At 35.0% G+C, this 21,178-nt stretch overlaps 1 protein-coding gene across 4 annotated transcripts in view; it reads right to left on the bottom strand.

Annotated features, from left to right (window-relative positions):
• Nucleotides 1–2,031: 2,031 nt before the first annotated feature.
• The window catches only part of LOC140326439 (kelch-like ECH-associated protein 1A), a 35,184-nt gene continuing 16,037 nt past the window's right edge, over nucleotides 2,032–21,178 (bottom strand). Inside the window, exons 1-7 of one of the 4 annotated variants that reach the window (XM_072405032.1) lie at nucleotides 16,421–16,601; nucleotides 16,132–16,280; nucleotides 10,682–11,350; nucleotides 7,972–8,648; nucleotides 6,589–6,794; nucleotides 5,503–5,679; nucleotides 2,032–4,280 (exon numbers count right to left, since the gene is read on the bottom strand). In XM_072405032.1, coding sequence (XP_072261133.1) covers nucleotides 4,117–4,280; nucleotides 5,503–5,679; nucleotides 6,589–6,794; nucleotides 7,972–8,648; nucleotides 10,682–11,245 — 1,788 coding nt within the window. In that variant the 5' untranslated portion in view covers nucleotides 11,246–11,350; nucleotides 16,132–16,280; nucleotides 16,421–16,601 and the 3' untranslated portion in view covers nucleotides 2,032–4,116. Of the gene's footprint in view, nucleotides 4,281–5,502; nucleotides 5,680–6,588; nucleotides 6,795–7,971; nucleotides 8,649–10,681; nucleotides 16,060–16,131; nucleotides 16,602–21,178 lie in introns of those variants that run through there. The other 3 variants (XM_072405031.1, XM_072405029.1, XM_072405030.1) reach the window with 3 other exon arrangements.

Below are 21,178 nucleotides of genomic sequence, written 5' to 3'. Positions count from 1 at the left end.
AGACCTGAATGGGAAATCCCTTTTTGCTAACTTTGCATACATTTTTAAGTGGTTTTATGTATTCTGGAGAACTGGAATTGGAAAAAAATCCACACCACTTTGCAAGGCTTTGCAACTGCTTACAGAACAGTTTCCAAATGTCTGCAAAAAAAAACAGTTATTGCATGCTACAACATGCAATTCAGCTTTAAAAAGCTAATTATATTCATTTTTTTATTTATTTAAATGTGCCACAAGGAATGTGTCGCCAGGAAAAGGTTAGTAACTGGATGTTTCCAGCCCGTTTATTGTAGTTATTTCTCCAGGAAATGTTGTGATTTTATACTGTAGGAACAGGGCAGGCTGATGTATTTTAAAGTTATTAAAAGTAATAAATTTGCACTACACTACATACAGTGTGTACAAGAGGCATAGGTACTGAAAGTAAAAAAAAAATAGCATCTCAGAAACGAAATTTGTTTACTGATGAACTCTAGATACTCAAACTTGGATTTAAGTTAATTACTCAATAGCCACTGTGATTACAGCTATTAGCCTGTAAAAGTAGCATAAAAGTGAACTCACTACAGGCTGCCAGCAGGCAAGTTAAAAAGGCAGAGCTAAGACCAGCCGTCCTGCACAAGGAGAGAGAACAGTCGTGACCAACCTTTATAGCAGGAAACTTCTGGCCATGGAGGCAAAGTACAGGAGTTGTGTCATGCTGGATTAAAGCACACACCACTTAGATATACACAAAATACATCAAGATTCAAGAATATTCAGTTTTCATATCAGTTAACAGGTTAGCAGCCTACCCTCTGTTGCTATGTTTTCCTTCTCTAGCCTCTCATGCCACCCTGTTTGCGTACCAAACCCTCTTGAAATAACAAGCATGTCTGGGTTTGAGCAGGTTATTTTTTCCACTTCCTATTTGGATGTAATGCTAGGTGTCCAAACACTCTCAATTGGGAATGGGGGAAGGTACATAACTTTATGTGAACTCCGAGCCAATCAGGAACATTTTTCATGTTTTGCAGCAGGCTTTAAGTAAATAGAAGGCTGTAAAGTAAAGTAAGTAAAAGGTAAGTATCAACAACAGATAGTATGATCCATTCAGTGAAATGAATGTCTTGTTCTGATAAGGCAAAATACAGGTTCACTTTAAACAGTTTAATAAAATATATTTTTACTTTCTCTGAATGTCAGTCTGCAGGCAGGAAGTAAAACACTCTCAATAAGCAAAACAAAAATAAAGGTATGGAGCAAATCATTCATCAAATGAGAAAAAACAAATACCTTAACTTTATTTTTCCTTTGTAAATAGTCCCATTTCTTGCCTGAAGATTGGTATGGAGTCTACAAATAGGAAATGGAAATATCTCAGGAATGGGACTTCACAGGGAAAAAGTGAAGATATGTAGTTACTCAAGGTTTTAGAGGAAAACATACAATACCTTTTATTTAAAAAGACATCTAGTGTTTAGGCACTAAACCCAAAAGGCCACTGATAGCAAAAGAAATAGGTCTCTGCTGTATATAGTTCACTATAAATACAGCTTGAAGTCACAAACACAGACAAGCAGTCAAAGATTGTATTCTAGTTTCATAATCTGAGAATAAAAATTGATTGTTCGACCTCAAATCTATTTGTAATCTCTGTAAACTGTTTGGCATATGACCAGTACAGGATATGCATATGCTGGGTAAAAGGTGCTTAGATAAAATTGAATGACTCTGTGGGCTATCCTGCTGCATATCCTGACCATCCAGATTCATAAACTCTGTGGGTTTACCCATTGTGGTTGTTAATATACATTATGTAAGTATTTACTATGTTTTAACAATTTCTGTATTGATTGGATGCATTGTAATTTATAGGCTATATGATTGTATTACGCTTTAGATTACATGTTTTCTGTTCCTGATAAAGCGGTATTTTTCCGCGAAATGCATTGAATACTTTGAATACATTGAATACTTGTAACATTGCGACTACAATAACTTGCATTTTTTGTGAATCTTTGAAAAATTTTAATATTTATACAATAAATGTGGATTTTATACATTGTAGTGTTTATTCTTTGTTGAATGCCTAAAATGTTCCCTTTTTGGCCAAAATTGTTGCTATTTAGTAAATATTACCAAGAGTCTTAAGTTACAAAGAACAAGGAAGGCTTCAGAGAAACATCTGCATTATCCACTGTCTTAATTTTTTGCTGTACATAAATTAACATTTGAATAAATATGTATTTTCAGAACAAAATTACAATTTACAAAAAAACTATGGGTATATAATTTACAGTTACAGTTTTCTTAGCACACCACTATTGTAAATAATTTGGCAAATTTAAAATACTCACAATAGAGACCAACAATCTAAGCAGAGGTAGATATGTAGTGCTACCAATAAATTTTATAATTACAATTTATAAATACTCATAATTATAGAATTATACATTTTGTACAATATCATGTAGCAGACAGCAGTACGTAAGCTTTACTTCAGGATCTGTTAGTAATAAAGAATACCAATACTTTTTTACCTTATACTATTTTAAAACCTTTACCAAAACAAAAATATTTTCATATTTGCTGGCAGTAAAACTTTCCATATAGAGTATTTAAATATTTTTTGTGTCACCGCCTGGAATTTATTTTTTAATGGCATTAGGCAAGTGGTCTCCTGCTAACTGAAGGATCACAAATCAGGGAGAACCGTGTATTGGTTAGCTGTGCCTAAAATATCAACCTTTACCAAAATTAATGAAAGACAAACAAACTTCAAGGATCTGAGCACATTTAACCATTTTAACACTGTAGGTTACCTGTATCTGATGAACGAAAAATCAGAATTAAATATGATTTACGTACATTACAATGTTCCCACAAGGTTCTAGGGCAATATTGAATTTTCTCCCTGCACTGGATACAGAAAATGCCATCCAGGAATTATTCTCAGTAATAATGTTTATTACTTCATTAAAACACAAGTAGGCTTTCGAATACCTACAAACATGTATGGGAAGTGTAAAATGCAATGTTTAGTATTCCCTGAGTAAAAACACTTGGTGTGTGTGGTGTGGTGTGGTGTGGTGTGTTAAAAAAACTTTGAAGCATGGCTTTAAAAGAATGACAATTAGTGGAGTGCTTTGCTAGGTTTGAGAGTCAGCAGAGATCAAGAGAAATTATGTTTTGTAAGTGAAAAAAATACCAGGAGGAAAGCCTGTTTATGGGTCTTTCACATGTTTACTAATTAAACTAGTAAAACCACAGCCATGATTTTTTTTATTTGGTGGACCATGATGTGCATGGCACAGCAGTGCATGCAGAAGAAGCAATATTTGCTCCAATTGGTCTGATATTTTCTTTATTTTCAAAATAGGATTTTAATTGTGATCAAAACAAAATCACTATTTTGTATCATTCCCTATGAGTAAAAAATCCCATAATTTTAAAAGTGCACTTAGTTCGGTCACAAGATATATTAGGAGGAAGCTTATTACTCAATATTATTTACACCCCAACTGTTGTCCTTAATATTCCAAAAGTAAGTCTATTGCTTGCTCCTTAAACATGTAAAATACTTGTTTAATATATGCCATCCCCAAATAATAAACATTTCCCGGTCCCTGTACTTACACAAAGATAATTGCATCTAGATCACATTTAAATCTATCAAATTATAGTTTAAATTGATCAATTTTAAACTATGTGCAAATTTCATGCAAATTTTCACACAGTAGTGGCAACTATGTTTTTCACAGCAGCAAAAAGCTCCACAAGGATGTTTTAAATAGAAGCAGGCTGTTTTTTACTTTGCTAGGGATGCTTGGATTGGACTTTTAGTAATGATCCACTGTCAAGATACTAGGAATCCAACACTTTGTTAGTATCAATGGTTACGCATTACTGCTATACATTGAAGTCAAGGAGGTACTTTCAGCTTGGCACAGTAGAAATGCTATGTACATATCTTCCCATGTGCAGACATCTGCACCAATCACACTTCGCATAATACAAAAATGTAGGTAAACTAGAGATAAATCTATCTTGGCCAGTGTTACTGTGTATTACATATGTATGCACTTTATGACTGCAAATTTGGCTACAAGCCCAATTATTTACAAATGTTATTGATCAGGTATCCTCAGTTTCTTCAATTGTATTAGGACAAGGCTCCATGGTTACTGCTACACCCATGCCACTACAACTTGTTGGCATCTCAGTCACTTCTCTCCATTCATTTCTTTCGGGGCAGTAACATTCCACAGACGAGAGAAACCCCTCTGCATTAAAACCACCTATGGAGATAAAACTTTTTAGTTGCCATTCTAATGTTCTAATAATTCTAAATAATAATAATTCTAATTTGATCTCTTCCCTTTCATTAATTTAATACTTTCAAAAAAACATAAAACACCTTTAACCCAAATATAAAGTTAAATGTAAATGGTGTCTTGCTTACCTGAATTTAAACAGGCATAATAAAAATTAAAATTACAAATCAGAGAGTACCTAAGTACATTTGATGTTATTCTACTACTGAAAAGCATTGGTCCCATAAATGGCTTTAAACTAATACAACATATATTTATGTAGAAGTGCATAGAAAACTGTACAGAAAATTTGACTAAAATTTGTTAAAGGTGGCCTATAAGTGACAGTTGGCAACATTCTGGGAAGTAGTGAGCAAGAAGTTAGAAATGTAATGGAATAAATTGCTTTAGTCAATATCCTACATTCACTTTACTGATTATGAAACTTTTTATGGAACTTCTTTATCCCGGAAGTCATTATAAAAAAATATTTGTATATAGGCTGACAACTCTTTCCTTGCTTCCATGTGGCAGTGCTAGTGCTTGTGAAGCCAAGTGCCAGCACTGTCATATTGGACTATATTATTTCTGGCCAAGATTCTTTAGATTAGGAACAGAAATCATCTAGCTATCCTTTCAGTGTAATATTACGTATTTAAAACTGACCTCCAACCACCACATTACACATCAGGTAATGCATGCAATCATCTTGATTGTTAATTGCTTAAACGGTATGACACATTTTTGACAGGTCAGTTCCTATTAATGTATTTCAGTTGTTTAAAACTGCTCTCCAAAACCTTGCAGTTACATCAAAATCTGCAACCATTCTGATAGGCAAGGAACTTTAGAGCTGATTCTTTCTTATTCCTGTTTGACATTGCAATGTGGACAAAAAGGACTGTGTGGATGGCAGTAGGTAATAGCAATCTACATCAATACTCAGAAGTGTAATAGCCGTGTCAGAGCAACCCATTTTTTATTTCTAACAGGCTGCTTCAGGTATAGACAGAATCTTCCAAGCACCTTCATTTTTTTACCTGCTGCAGTTTTTATTTAGAACAAATTTTTAAGTTATACCATTTGCCTTGTTCATGCTATATGTTTTTACATGCAAAGCTAATCAAATACAAATTAAATGACTTTTATAAATAATTTGTGCATATGAAACTAAATTATAAAAGGGCATAACCTTGAAAACTCTTACCAATTGCAAAAATTTTCCCCAGGTGCAGAGTCAGGCCATGTGCACTCCGTTTGTGTTTCATGGGTGCCAGAAACTCCCAGCAATCTTTGTCTATATTGTAGCGTTCTACAGAGTTAAGTTGATTGGTGCCATCATATCCCCCAACAGCATATATATAGTTGTCCACTGATACTACTCCTGTGAGAAATAATTTTATTATTGTACATTAAACATAAAAATGTTGATTGTAATATTTCTGTATAGATCACTTGTTTGCTTTTCCTAGTGGATAGTTTGGGGAGTCAGGTATGATCCAAGCCTTAATGAAATGACAATAGAAGCTTTTGCAAGCTCATCCTAGATTACACATCAAAAGCAATTTGAAAATGACCGATCTAAAGTAGTGCTGAGATGAGGGAACTCATCTCTGCCAATACACAGTTCAAGGAATCTTCAAAAATCTAGATTTGTTCATTTTAAAGATCTGTACTATTTGAAACTTTGGATACACAAGCTTTATAGATAATTGATTTTCTATTTGTAGATCTTCCTGTATGTAAGGCAACTATACAGATGAATATCTTAGGACTGCTTCAGACAGCAGTAGACCACCCTTATTAAGCTCTGTAAAATCTAAAATGTTCATATAATATAATACAGACTTACACATGTAATATGTATTAAACAGCATTAAACAGTGTTATGCAATGTGCAGGGAAACACGTCCTATTACTTTTTACACCTTATATATAAATAAGGCATATTTATCCAAAAAACAGTTTTCATATGAAACATTTTTAACAAACTAATAATTTAGACTGGCTAACAGAGTTAATGTGTTAACTTATCTCTGTATGTAGGAATAGATAGTGATTTATTGTTGATAAAGTTGGTAATAGACTCTCCTACTTTCCACATACTGCCTGTTTGCAAAGCTGTGTAAAGTTTATTGTGTAATTACAAAGGATAAAGTCTTGAATATAAGTAGAAATGGACATTTTTGACATGTTTTAGCTTCAGTACCAGCACATATATTAAAGTAAATGGGAATAGTTTATTACGGTATATAATATGGAAAAAGTCAAGACAATGTTTATCGATATGCACCTGTACCACTTCGGTTGATCTTCATTGAAGCTACTGAATGCCACCTGTCCTTATCTGGGTGGTAACAGTCAGCTGTGTTTAGTCGGTTTTCTCCATCAAATCCACCAATTACATACAAAAGTCCACGACTTGATGTTACTCCAGCACCAATCCGGGCACCATTCATAGGTTTAATATAGGTCCAAAAATTTACTTCAGGATCATACCTAACATAATACAATGCACAAAACATCACAGGAGATGTAATAACAGTAATAGCAACTCACAATTATGCACTTAACAGATAATATATTCCGTTGTAGGTAGAATGTGCAATTGTATTAATAACAAATACACAGAATACACAGTGTGTATATATGCCCTGAATACACAGTCCCTGTATTTATATTCATTATATCGATAAATAGAAGTTTGCACAATGTATGTCATCTATATAATACTATCTCGTATTATATATTAATAAAGTGGCTTTTGGGCTTTCTTACTGTGGAAATAACCCTCCATGGCTAAATTTAGCTAACCAAAAGCATGCCAGACCACTGCAATCTTATCATCAGCACAGACAACTCACACAGTAAATATTACAGAGAGACATGGCCTCCCAAACACCCCAAGATACCCTTAATTTTGCCTGTATAGTATAAGAAGAGGAAAAAAAATCACTCAGGGCACAGAGACAGACAATACACCTACTCATTCTCAAGAACTCACAAGCTCTTTAAGGGTCTCTAATCATTTTATTGCATGTGAAAAACTAATATTTTTAGGCAATAGCAGATACTTTTCTCAACTTAGCTTTGGCCTCTGAGAAATGGACCATGTGCAACCTCAAAACATTAGTTTGTACCTTCTGGCTATTTTGAGCAACGATTAGTAGGTGAACCTTGCATGCTGTGTAGTATAGACCTCATAGGTGTAAGCTACACCACACACTCTGTTTCATCAAACAAACACAATACATACAAGCAAACAAACAAACAGTAGGCCACTTGCAGCACACAGACAGACCACACAAAGGCATGGCACACAGAGAAACATAGGACACACACAGTCAGAGCACACAAATATTTTACACATAATAAAAAAGCAGTCTCAGTAAAAGGAGTCAGATTGTGCATGTTATAGGTAGGCGAAGGTGGAAGCTCAAGTGTTGGAATAATACTATCACAAACATTAGAGGCTGGCCAGTGATAAAACCCATCCATTACAATCCATTAATTTAATTTTGTGCTCCAAATGACTGTTGTACTGAACATTTTCAGATAACCTGTGTTTAGAAAGTATATTGCCTATTTATAATTTTTATTATTATTACTATTATTGTAAATACTGTTCCTTTTTATTTATTTATTTACTGCTATACCAGTATGATCAGTTTCTTACCTTTCAACACTTCTATGGTGTTCAGAGCCAGAGGAACCCCCAATGGCATAAATAGTTTCATCGATTACTGCTACCCCAACTCGATTTCTAGGTACATTCATTGGTGCTTTCCTTGTCCATTGATTCGTCATTGGATTAAAACAGCTTAAAGAGTTAGAATCTGCATTTTCCGTAGCAGAATGATTCCTTCCTCCAACAGTGTAAAGTAGTCCACTTACAGTACAGGCTCCAAGACCACTTCTCGGTTCCAACATGTCGGCAAGCTTGATCCATTCCATAGTCTGTGGATTCAAGGCCTCCAAAGATGTCAATGAGTTTTGATGGTAACCACCTGCTACATAAATTAGTTGGTTACCTCGTACTTTCAATGGTGGAAGAGGCTTGTGTAATGACATTTCTTGAAAAATCTTTGACAAAAACATTCTACATGAGTTTTCCTTACTGAGAATGGGACACTGCCTTAGCTGCACTGCCAAAAATTTAGGGGGCAGAGCATAGAGGTGAACAGCATTTAGCAAGACATTAAAATACTGTGCTCTGTTGTTCACATCCCACTGCATCCATCTTACACAGGCATTGTATACCTCAGTCTCACAAAGCACATTTAGACTTTCCTGACTAACCATGTCCAATAGTTCGCAGTGTGTGAGGTTTAGAAATTCTTCTTCTTTTGTTACCTGAAATGAAAAAAATTTATAAACACATACTTAACATTGTATACCATTTAAAAAAATTCGCCACTGGGATGTATCAAATGTTTTGTAGTTTTGTACCAGTTGTGGTGATGGTATTAGTATACAATAGTTATGCTACTTTTGGTTTTATACTTTCAAAAGATTTAGGGTATGGGGATTTTTTCGGTACTTGTTTTTTTAATATTATAGACATTTGTTATTTAAAATCAAACACACTTTAATTCAAAAAGCACAATAAAGCATATTCATATTTGACTACATATGTAAGATAATTCAGCTTAATTCATAAAAACATTAGTCCTTATAAATATATAAAAATATATATATATATATATATATATATATAATCAGGAAAACACTGCTTTTTGTTTTACCATCTTTGCTAAACTACAATTTTATGATCTATTTTGGACCTTCTCTTTCCTTTCTCCCCTTGTGGGATGTTTAAACTAACTTTGGCAGTGAATAGTGTTTTGGCTTATGCATACCCACAGACATTGAGATTTGATTGGAGTTGGCAGAATAGAGAAGACCTTTTAGAAGGTAAATCATACATTCCTTTATGGCCTGGGTATCTGCGGATTAGGATATCATTCCCACCCTTTCCTGAGTTGCTCTGCCTAAAATGAGTAATACAGCCATTTGGCTGATGAGCTAGCATTTTTTCAATTTATCTGTACCAATAAATTCCTGATGAAGCAGCATATCCGTAAAACACGTCGAAATCTAATGAGGTTATGTTAAAATAAAGGAAGAAATTATATATACAATTGTTTAATTAGGTATATGTATTGAATTTTTGTGGCTGTATAATAAAAAACATCATTAAGGTGAAGAATTACGTGTTGCATTTGTTATTGATGTCTGTGTTTTAAATGATGTGAATACAATAAAAATCTAATGTGTTTATTAATTTGATTGATTTATTGATTAATGATGCATGCCTAAAAAATCCCCCCCAAAAATACAAAACTATTTGAATAAACTTCTTGGTTGATAGTAAAGGGATGTGGCATAATTATCCTTGTAACGAACATTGTTATGCTGTCTTTTTATTTTTAAACAAGCAGTGGTAAGTGCAAACCACTGTTTTCTAACTGGGGCCTTAACTTCCACCCCTGTTCTTTAATTTTCACTATATCCTATATTTGACAGGTGAGTAGCTGTAGGCTTTTTCCTAGCAGGGTTGAGACTTACATTTAAAACTTTTTGTCCCCAAAAATCTTTCATCACAATGCATAGAGGGATATGAGAAGGATGGATAGTTTATTGTACAAAGTATGTAAGCAAAGAACACACTTTCTACTATGTCACACAGATCACAAAAGTTCAATCTAATGAAGGATAGTTGCAAGGTAAGACTATGTACCTGTATATTGATTTTTTTTTTACATAAGTTAGTTTAGTACTAAGTTAGGTCTGGATCCACTCACAGCTATAATCTTCCTATTTCTACTACCTTTCTAGCTCACAGTTTAGTTTTCCCATTTCTTCTTGGCCTATTTCTACTTTATGAATGAAGGTTCAGAGTCAATGGTCACCTAAGGGTGACAGTCGCATTTTTATAATACTTCTTTATAATATTCCTAGATTGTAAGCTCTCCGGGACAGTGTCCTCTCCTCCTCCTGTATCACTGTCTGTTTCTGTCTGTCATTTGCAACCCATATTTAATGTACAGCACTGCGTAATATGTTGGCGCTACATAAATGTTTATTAATATTATTAATTTGCAGGCTTCATAGCAGGGTTAAGAAGGCAGGTTAGCTTTTTCTTGCTAGGGTTTTGTTTTTGTGGGATCTAGCAATTTTGCATGGTGAAGGGAGGGAGGGTCATGCTGATAAACAAGTGCTAGAAAATGTGCACATAGCAAAGCACTCTTTTTCATATGCAACTGTTGTCATATGACAATTTGTGTTTTGTTCATTTCTGTGTTTATAAATATTTTTAACTAAAGTTTTATCATTATTTTTTTGTGTTAAAAAGAATTTTTTAAGTGAAACACATCAATGCTTACCTCACTGAAGTGCTTATTAATGTATTCTCTTCCTTTTTTATGTAGCTCTATGCATCCAATTTGTTCTGCAAAGTTTGATATCCCAATAACATTGCTGGGTTCCAGGTGTTTGACAAGGAAGTCACTACACACTTTAGACACATCTTCCATCTGGTATCTCATAGCAGCTAGGAGCACATGCAAGACACACTTCTCTCCAACTGTTATTCTTGAGGAGTATGCAAATTCTATTAACCTTTGCATTACTATAGGACACATGTCTTTAATTGTGATCTCCTTGGCATGGCATTCACTAAAGTTATTGGTAAACATTGCCCTAAAAAATGGGCTACAAGACACAAGTACAATCTTGTGTGCAGGGAAGTTCTCTTCTTGACCATTGTAGTTAACTTTTATGAGAACATCACACAACTGGTTATTCTTCCTGAGCTCATCCATCTTTTCAAAAGCTTTGGAAGCATGATTTTCAATGGTGTAATCAAGGTAGCCATGTCCCTTCATAGAGGGTACAGCAATGGCTGCTGAATGCTTCAGGTTGGCCTTCTTCTTTCTTGAGCATAACATTCTCAGGATAACAGGTCTTCTCAAGTAATTTTAAAATATGGCATATTTTTTTTCACTTTTTTTATCATGGAAACATGGTCCGAATCCAAGTACTACCAGGCAAGCCTTTTAAAACAAGAAAAATGTATTAGCTAAAGCAAAATGTAAAATAAACATCAAAATGTCTGTACTTAAATAAAACAATAATATCGAACAACATGTCCAATTAAATAAAACTAATAATAACAAATAATACACCTATGTCAAAATACCAATTTATTTTATGGAGTTATAAATACAGTTCTCAAATTATTCAGCTTACTCAGTGTAAAACTAAAATTTCTATTACTTGTATTTTATTGGAATAATTTATAGCAAGTATTACCTAAGACATCTAAAAGTATATTTATAAAATGTTCCAGTAATTGTTTTACAGATATTCACTTACCTGGCTTTTTGGAAAACAGCTGGCTAGTCTCACACAGCGGTGGGATCACAGAAAAGGAACCCTTCATACTACCAGAGGCTTGCTTATATCACTTAAAAAATAATAGCAAATATTCTAAATATTGTAAATGTAAAAGATTTTTTCCTAATGAAGAAATGAAGTTGTTAAATATCAGAAAATATAAGTGTACTAACTAAAAAAAGGTGAATTTTTTAATCATTCTGGGTAGAGGTTAGGTGAATTTCCCATCCAGTTTTTGATAAATAAACTCTGTGGCTACATTCATATATTGTATATCCAGTATGACCTGTTTATTATGGTCAAATTTCTAAACTACCCATACTACTTACTGTTGAACTCTGTAAACTGTGACATACCTCAGCTGTAAGCTATTCTGTATGTGTACGTGTCATACTCCTAATCATTGGAGTTGATGTGCTGTGATGTGGACCACACAGTCTTTAATGCTTCAATTTGCAAGCTGTTTGCTGTACATTGCATACTCCTGAGCAAAGTGTTTACTATATCAAAAGTTTTCCTCAACTATTTAATGAACTTTCCTGTTTCTATGATGTTGTGAGTGTAAAAGAGCATCTGCAAAGGAAGTGTTTACTTATGTTTTTAAACAATGCTTTACCTTTAGGTTTATTTGTGCTTATGGCACAGTTTGTGGCAATAGATTTCAAGATATCTCCTCAACTGTACAGTATGTAAATGTAGGTTTATACTATACACTAACCTATAAAGTAAGTGATACTCTGTATTTATCTACTTTTAGTCCCTGTCACCTTTTTTAAATTTAAAAGGACCTCTCAAATAATGTATGACTCCAGGTCCTTTAAATAGATTTTTTATTCACTTCTTGCTTTTAGGATATGTTATGATCAGCGACCCCCCAACATAGGAAATTTGGGGGTAAGTTTAAACATCTAGGTCAGTATGACCAGAATAACATTAGAATTCCAGGATTGTGATTACATCCATAGAAAACCTCATATATACTATGTAGCAGTCATATTATTTCATATAAGTACATGTATATTTCTTTTAATAAGACTTAGACTGGATTCAAACCCCCACAGTCATATTCCCCAGGACCCAGATTCTTAATCAGATCCTTCTATATTCATAATATTAGGGTAAGAGATCCTTATCAATTTAAGATATTGTAAATACCAGATAAAGACAACGATATTTAGCTATCCCTTTATCAATCAGGAATCTGACCTAAGGGTTGAGAGCAGAACCATCTCGCAATAAAAGATGTCCCATATAACACCTACTAGGATACTGTTATTCATTGTCTAACATACTTGTATGTATGTATGAAGCCAACTTTTGAGTAGGTTTTTACCCATAATTGCAGTAAAAAAAAAATTCTCGCTGATAAAAACATAGAATTGTGTGGGATTTTTTACTGATTTCAGCAACCAATTTTCACTCAACATTCTGACTACCCAACATACCACTTCTATCTACTCTTATCTCTTTTCTACTGGTGAGTCACCACTATCCTACAAGCAAGTAAGTTCTAATCCTTATAACAATTACCTCCCCATATATATGTTTGTTTACTCTTTAGTCCATCTTATTATTTTTCTCTTTAAACACTTAGACCTACAATTGGCAATGTGATTTATTTCTTTTAATATCTATTCAAGATACAAACCTATACCTACTACTACTATGTTAGTAGTTACAAGGACATCTCTCTATGACATACATGTATTTTTTAAGTATGTTAGATGCTTATTGGTTAAATTACCTACCTGTGATATCCAGTGAATATCTGTTTTAAATTGATATTGGATGCTTAAACTACTAATGACTGCCTATTGCATTGTATTATTGTACCTAATTGTACTATATCATGTGTACTAATTGTACAAGATCATGTGGTCATACCTTATAGTATTAATCTTTCATTATATAAATTATGTTATTTCACTATTTGTTACCAACATAAGTCTTTAGCCCTCACCCAGTAGATTTAAACTTTGTTTGTGGTACTGTCCTTTAAAAACTGTCTATGTTGGCAAAAGGTCTACCTTGGTTCTATTAAAATCTTTTTTTTGTTATTATCTTACTTTGCCTACAAAAGCCTGTCTCTGTCCGCAAGATAAATTTAGGTTTAGCCTCTTTAAGTAATATTAGCACAATAGGACCATGCATAGTTTTCCACGCACGCTATACATCCATACATCCATTTTTGTTAGCGTACCCAAAGGTACCCGATTTCTTCCAGAGCACTACCAACAATCCTCCAAAACTGATTATTTTACTTTTTAAATGATATCACTCACAAATCATCTTATAGTTTCTAATATCCAGGATTCCTTGGTTTAAAAATGTACACACCGGCCACATCCATAATGAGTGAATCCAGGCAAACAACAAATTACACAATACATATAAGAGGGCTGTTGGTATTTCTGTTCATCCCATTCCTGATATTTACCTGTCTACCTAGGCAGGTGACCTGATCATTCTTCTTTGTAGTTAAGTAATATGTACAGGCATTGTTGCCTTCCCACCTTGTGACTGGGCAGTGAAAGGAACGCACCAGACTAATGAGCCTTTATTGTTTTCTCTACCTTCAGTTCCTATCAGCACGTCCCTAGTTAACCTATGAGGACTGCAGTTTAGCTCACTGGCTCCCTAGGCTGTTTCTCTCTGTTCCAGTCGGAACTCTGCTGTGCACATAAAAATTTTTACCAGATCATATTCAGTTGCTTACATTTTAAAAGTAAGCAACTTATGTTATTGAATACTAAGCTGAAATAATGTGTGTCCTTTGTATTAGAGCAGAATACTCTATACATTGAATTATTTAAATATCATGTAAATTAAAATTCCTATCACCTATGAATATAAAACTATAATATCTTTTGTTAGTGCAAATATACAAAAAGGGACAACTGCATACAAATTGAATAAGAAAGGGATGTTGCTTCTTCCTAAATGAATTCCCTTGAATTTATTACTCAATAAAAACTACTGAAATGGAAATAATGGGGTAATGCAGACCTGTAGAATATCCAGGTTTAACTGAGTACTATATGTAAACAACAATCTTTTCAAAGAGAATCAAGATTGTGGTATACATAACTGTAAGCATCTCTCTGAACCGACCCCAATCAGTGCTTCCAGGGATCACCTAACAGCTCAGAAGTACCCGTCGGCGATTACCCCTACTGAAATTAGTCTTTTGGGGTCCTCTGTTTCTGGCTCAGGGACCTTTGGTCAAATACAGCCATTTGGATTTAGGTTTTAGTGGAATCAGGCCAAGCCCTGGCCTCTGCAGTGTCTAGTCTGCTGTTGTAACTCCTAGCTGAAAATATCTTTTAAGCATCATAGAAAATTTCTGACAGGATAATAATTAGCACATGGTCAAATGCAGGGATGTCTAGAAAGATTTATAGTAACACAAAATAACTAAGTTATTCTCAGGTAATGCAGGTTTTTCCAGCACAGATACAGTAGTTGTTATTTGCAAACTTCAAACAAGCTCATTTTAGGACATCATGTCTAACACTTGACTCAAATCATAGGGTTACTAACAATCCCACAGACAGCCCCAGGGTACTACATATTCTTATAGCAAAAGTCTGCCATGCACCAAATCTGTCCATTCCGCTATAGATGGAGAGGATCCTAACACCTGGGGGAATACTGCAAAGTTCTGCATTTTACCAGAGAAAAGTGCAAGTGCAAAAACTGTCACCTACATAAACCACACAGGTCTTTCCTCCTGGAACTTACAAACCAACTTCTTCCCTTCCTGTCAAATCACTTCCTAAACTGAGGTTTATACTGTAATATCACATCATGTGAAAAAAGCAACCCCTCTATGCTACTTGAGGCACTTCTTCACAATACTCTAGCAATATGCACTAACTGGAAAGAATACAAGGGAAAATTAATTCACATTTCCTAAGTCTTCACAGGAAAATAAAAAATATTAGTCAATAAATGGGTGCACCACCCAAAACGTAAGTGGAACACCACTTTTCCACTAGTCTAGGAGTCTGCTATTTGTCTTTTTTATTCAATATCTATGCAATTGTCCTGTTACACCAGGACCAAATAGGCTATTGTGGTTTTACACTCACTGGTAATTGGCTGACCTTTGCTGAAAATCTTGTATATCTGTCTGGAGTTTAGCTTTAAGTTCATTTTTCATATGAAGCATATGACACAAGGATATTAAAACTAAATACAAAAAGTTGAATGAGAAAACCTAACATAAACAAAAACATCCAAGAAATACACCACAAAGATTGATCTTAATAGGAATACACAAATATGGGTATACATATATTGTTTCCAGCTAACAGTTTAAAATATTGAAATAGAATGTAAACATTTTATCAGTTTTGTACTGATAGAATTTGTAGAACAGGAATACTTTTACAAAATAAGTAGTTACATAGAGACAAAACATAAATGGTACAGATACCTGATCTTGCAGTTCCTGGTTGCAGAAACATTTACCTTTTCTTTGCTTTTCTGTAATCCTTTCTTCTCCATTTCATCAGGTTGTTCTGCTTTGAGTTTAAACCATGGCTTGAATAAAGTTGAACTTCACTTGTCAATATCCTGTTATTCCTTAGGTGACAAAGATTAACCTGTATTGGTTAAGTGTAGAATTTCAAACATGCGAGCGAATATTACTCATATTTCATGTTAAAATATAGAAACCTAATGCTGCAGCTGACGGAAACTCAACCCACATACTTTTCACTCACATTTTCTGTTTCGTAAACAGAACCCTAATTTGTTAAATTTCAAATCCAATGAAACAGCTAGTGCCTGAAGCTGCCTCTGTCAGTAAAAGGGACCAAAGGCCAAAAGCTTTTGATTGCTCTAAAAATGTTAAGCACTTCTAGTTCAGTTTTAGCACTGAAGTTGCCTAGCAAGCTCACATAGTCCCTCAGTTATTGCATTGTCATCCATACCAGGCTATCCTACTAGTGAATCATTGCAATGCTATGTTCATATGCAAAACAGGAGTTCCCGTCTGTTTAACCCGTGTCTTGCGTTTGGCAGACTGAAAGAAACCTTTGTGGATGAGCATAGGCACATATTTACACAATCTATCATTAGGGTTATCCTTTGTATGTTTCAAGAGAAAGATATATATATATATATATATATATATATATATATATATATATATATTCTATTTGCAAAGTAAAGTCAGAAATATAAAGTGATAGTATATCCCTAATCTGTTCCTGGCAATTTGTGAGACCTTTATCTATTAATAAGACATTGCTTTTTGACCCCTAAAGTGTGTGTTTCTCTTTTGAACACTTTTGAGTTCATAATAATTTTACACATGATCTGTACATGTATTTGGATGTGCTGCTCTAACGTAACACATGACAATGTGCATGCAAAGCTGATTTATTTTTAAAAATTGCAGATCCTAGTAGGAACTAGAGGCCCTTATTGAAGAATGTTATACCTTAATCCACAGTTCTCCTAATGCAAAGTACTTTAAAAGTTTAGTAAGGGCAAGTACAAATGTCTAATTGGCTGTTCTTAATATTTTTTAAACCTGTACAAGCATATCAGGACAATACACAGTAAATAGCTGATATATGTATGTCTCCACTATATATCTAATACATAAATACTTCAGTATACTGATCAACAAACTGAAATGGGTCAGAAAGGTAGAAGTATGCTTTAAGATTCCCATCTCCCCGCCCATAAATGACAAAAATAATTTTTCTAAATACCTCAGCTGAAAATGAAAAGCTCGACAGCTCCACCTGAATTATTTTGTGAGCTGACTAGTTAGCAGACACTTGGAGCAGCTTTGCTTTTCTTTCCCTCCCACTCATTTTTTCAGCTAGAGGTGATTTGGGTTCAAAGCTATCTACAGTAGTTTACTACCCTCATTCCTGTGAGCAGCAATGACTCAACAGTTTTCAGAACGAGTGCAATTGTTACTCAGAATGGTTAATCTCCAGGCAACTACTGAGAAACTGGCAAAATATAATGTCAGTACTGTTTAATGTACTGTAATGTAATGTGCTTGCTAAGAAATGCAATCCTTAATTCAGGAATTCTAGCTTTTTAAATAAAAAAAATAAAAATGCACTACCAACACTTAAATATATAACACCTGAGAAATTAAAATGTTTTTTTCCACATATTATGAATAAAAAGCAAAGCTTCTATAGAGCACTCAAACAACCTAAATTCCAGCACTGTGTTGGCTGCCATCTCCTTATCTCTATCCAATGGCAGTCCTTAGTGGCCATACAGCAGCAAAATATGTCCAGGAAAATGGTTTTACTAGGAACATCATCAGTACTCCCTGTAATTTTAGGAGGCATATAAACAACGCATCTTGTACTTCTGAAGTCTAAAGAAAAAGTGATAGCAACAGAGCAACATCTACTTCTTCAGGCTTTTAGCATGGTCCAGAGTAGAATCACTGATTATTGAAAATAATTAAGCCACACTCTTGGTTTTTATGACTTTTAGAATGGTCTCCAAAACCATTTTTTATAAAAGTACCCAGTATTTAATGTTTTTTTTAAAATAAAAATGTGAAACAATTACATACAATTGATTTGTAAACTTGCACAACAGTGCAACTATAAACAATTACAGTTACTCTTATGATAAAATGCACATTTCATGATGTGATCCTTTTTTTTTCAACAATCTTAGGCTTAGTCTCCACGGACTGTTTCCCCAGCATTTAATCCCCATGCATTCCTATGGGCTAATCTACACCAGGACGTTTCCTTCAGGCACGTTTATGAGCTTTATCCTAAAGAATTAAAACGCAGGGTAAAAGCGGGAAAACACTTGATAATGCTCCCATTGAACTTTTACAAGCGTTTTTTGAAAGCTTCTATTGAAAAAAGCTTCTATTGAAAACAATGGGGACTTTTATAAGCTGTTTTTAGCAGGACTTTGGAATCTGGAAGCCCCCTTTAATAAGGAGACTCCCAAATCTCAACCACCCACCCTGGGGAATGAGTACAGGGGTACATAAGAGTCCTTACTTATTCCCTGAAAGTGTAACAAAAATAGGACGAGGCTTTAATGTTAAATTATTTCCTCAGCCAATCAGGGAGCAGAGCAATCTGCAGAGCCCTACAGATACAGAACACATGTCACAGCTCCTCTAGGGCTGCGGGAGTAACCAGGGGAGCGTCAGCATAGCAGAGCTCTGATTGCTCTGCTCCCTGATTGGCTGAGGAAAGGGAAATCCTGATGATGCTTGAGCTATCATCAGGGTTTCCTGTTTCTCAGCCAAGCACAGAGCACTAGAGATGAATGGGCACAAGTCTCCCCATTCAAGTCTAATACTGAATGGCTGAGAAACGGAAAACCTCAGCCAATCACAGAGCACTAGAGGTGAATGGAGAGCCTTGTCCTCATTAAACCCCTAGTGCCCAGGGATCCCTCACTCTCAGGAGGAGTCCCAGGGCTGTGCTCATGTCATGATTGCAGCTGTGGGAATCATCCTGTCATTGGGATAACCTGTAAAAAAAAAAAAGTTTAGTTACACAAACACACATATTTAATAAACTACTTTAACAATAAAGCCTCGTCCAATGTTTTACACATATTTTAACCCTTTCAGGGAGTGAGTATGGGGTTTTATGTACCCCTGTACTCATTCCCTGAAAGGGTTAAAAGTAAAGCTTTTATAAAGGCTTATGTAAAATCGCGTCAAATCGCAGCAATTTGCGGTGAAACGCGTTATAGGCGTTTATAAATGTTTTTTAGCGTTTCAAGTCAGGATTTAAAACGCTTGTAAAAGTGCATTAAAACATGTATATAAACATGGTAGGAACGTTTATATGCGTTTTTAAAACCATCCATGTAGACCCAGGCTTAGGACTGTTGTGTTTGTTCGTTTGTTTGTTTGTTTTTTTGCATGCAGCCTTTTTTTAGTCAGGACAAGTCTTTCTTTGCAACTCTCATCTGGTTTAACAGGTTTAACTGTAATCAAATTTTTTTTCTTTACCTAAGAGGGGAAGGGCTGGAACTTTTGTTGGGTTATGTATTGTCTGAGGAGGGGTTTGCCTTCTTCCCAGTACTGTCACAAACACAAGTACAGAGTTTAAGAAACATCAGACATAAAGGAATAGTCCCCTTGGAAATTGTGAATGGTTAAATAGGATGATCTTTTAGAATAGTTTATTTGTTGTAACCCATGTAAACCATGTCAGTCCAGAGGCAATCACTGCTATAAAAAAGGAGACACACAGAAAGTTAAATAGCTATTATACCTAGGTTACATTAGGTTACGTTTTAGATTCAGTCTCAAGGGCAAAATATTTGCCTGTGTATTGAGGAGGGATGTTTCAAGTCCTGATTTGAATCATTTGGAACACTACTGACATGTTGCAGTTGTGCTGCTAGGTAGTATAACCATGGATAAGAGACTGCCTTTAGCAGGATTTAAAAAAATTATAAACAGCTTACATAAAACTCAATGTATACATATATACAGAGCCACCATCAGGGAGGTAAAAATACTAGATTTTCACAGGGCCTAAATAAAATAGAAATGGTGCAGAATGTGTCACAAAATGTACTTGTTTTAGACTGTCTCTACTTGTTTTAGACTGTAGTGATTGGCCATTTCAAGACCAGGGTCCCCAAATTGAGTTTGCATATTAGGGACCCCCAGGGGCCACTTCCATGGCATTGAGCATTAGGGTACTGTCAGTCGTCTGTGCAAAAATTTGCCCGCTCACCAAACTTTAAGGCTGAGTTTAGACTGGCGGTGAGGTGGCACTGCGATTACCCCTTCCTCTTGTCATGGAACCCTGCTTAAGGGGAAACACTCAGTACCACTTACTGCCGCCTGGATTCAAACCTGTAGATAAGCTGCTGCCAGGGTGCCTGTCACACATAGCTGGCTACTTGCCACCAAGCTTATCTCACTAATATGATTATATTCATTTTTTTATTATATTTTGAGTAATACACTAATATTGTTAATATCTTCTAATAAAAAAATTTAATAAATCTGTCCTTGTTTTTCAATATATAGTATAGTCCACCGATGGGGGGAGCTATCGAATCACTCCTTGAAAAAGTGGGCTCTGACCCAAAAAAGGTTGGGAACCTATGGTTTAGAGGATGTTTATCCACACTTGTTCTTGACTTGTAAAGATATTCTGTTGAGTTCTTACAGCAGATCAAACCACCATGGAATAGGAAGGCTGCTGAGTGTTTTAGGTACATTGTATTGGTTAAAAATTAATGGTCTTTATATGGACAGTGGTGGGGAGGGGGCATTGTTGTTCCTTAATCCTCCTCACAGTATAAGACGCACTTTCTCTTCCCCAAAACTGGGGGGGAAAAGTGGGTGCGTCTTATACAGCGAACACAGTTTTTAAAAATAATTAAAATATCATACTCACTCGATACCGCGATCCCGCGATGCTGCGTGCTTCTTCTCTCCTCTCCTCCTGGCTGCAGCGCGTGTCTCCTCCTCCTCTGAGCGAGGAGAAGCCGGC

This window comes from Pyxicephalus adspersus, chromosome 3 (genome assembly GCF_032062135.1).
Source record: "Pyxicephalus adspersus chromosome 3, UCB_Pads_2.0, whole genome shotgun sequence".
NCBI classification, from domain to species: domain Eukaryota; kingdom Metazoa; phylum Chordata; class Amphibia; order Anura; family Pyxicephalidae; genus Pyxicephalus; species Pyxicephalus adspersus.
This window is presented reverse-complemented; position numbering and strand designations above follow the sequence as displayed.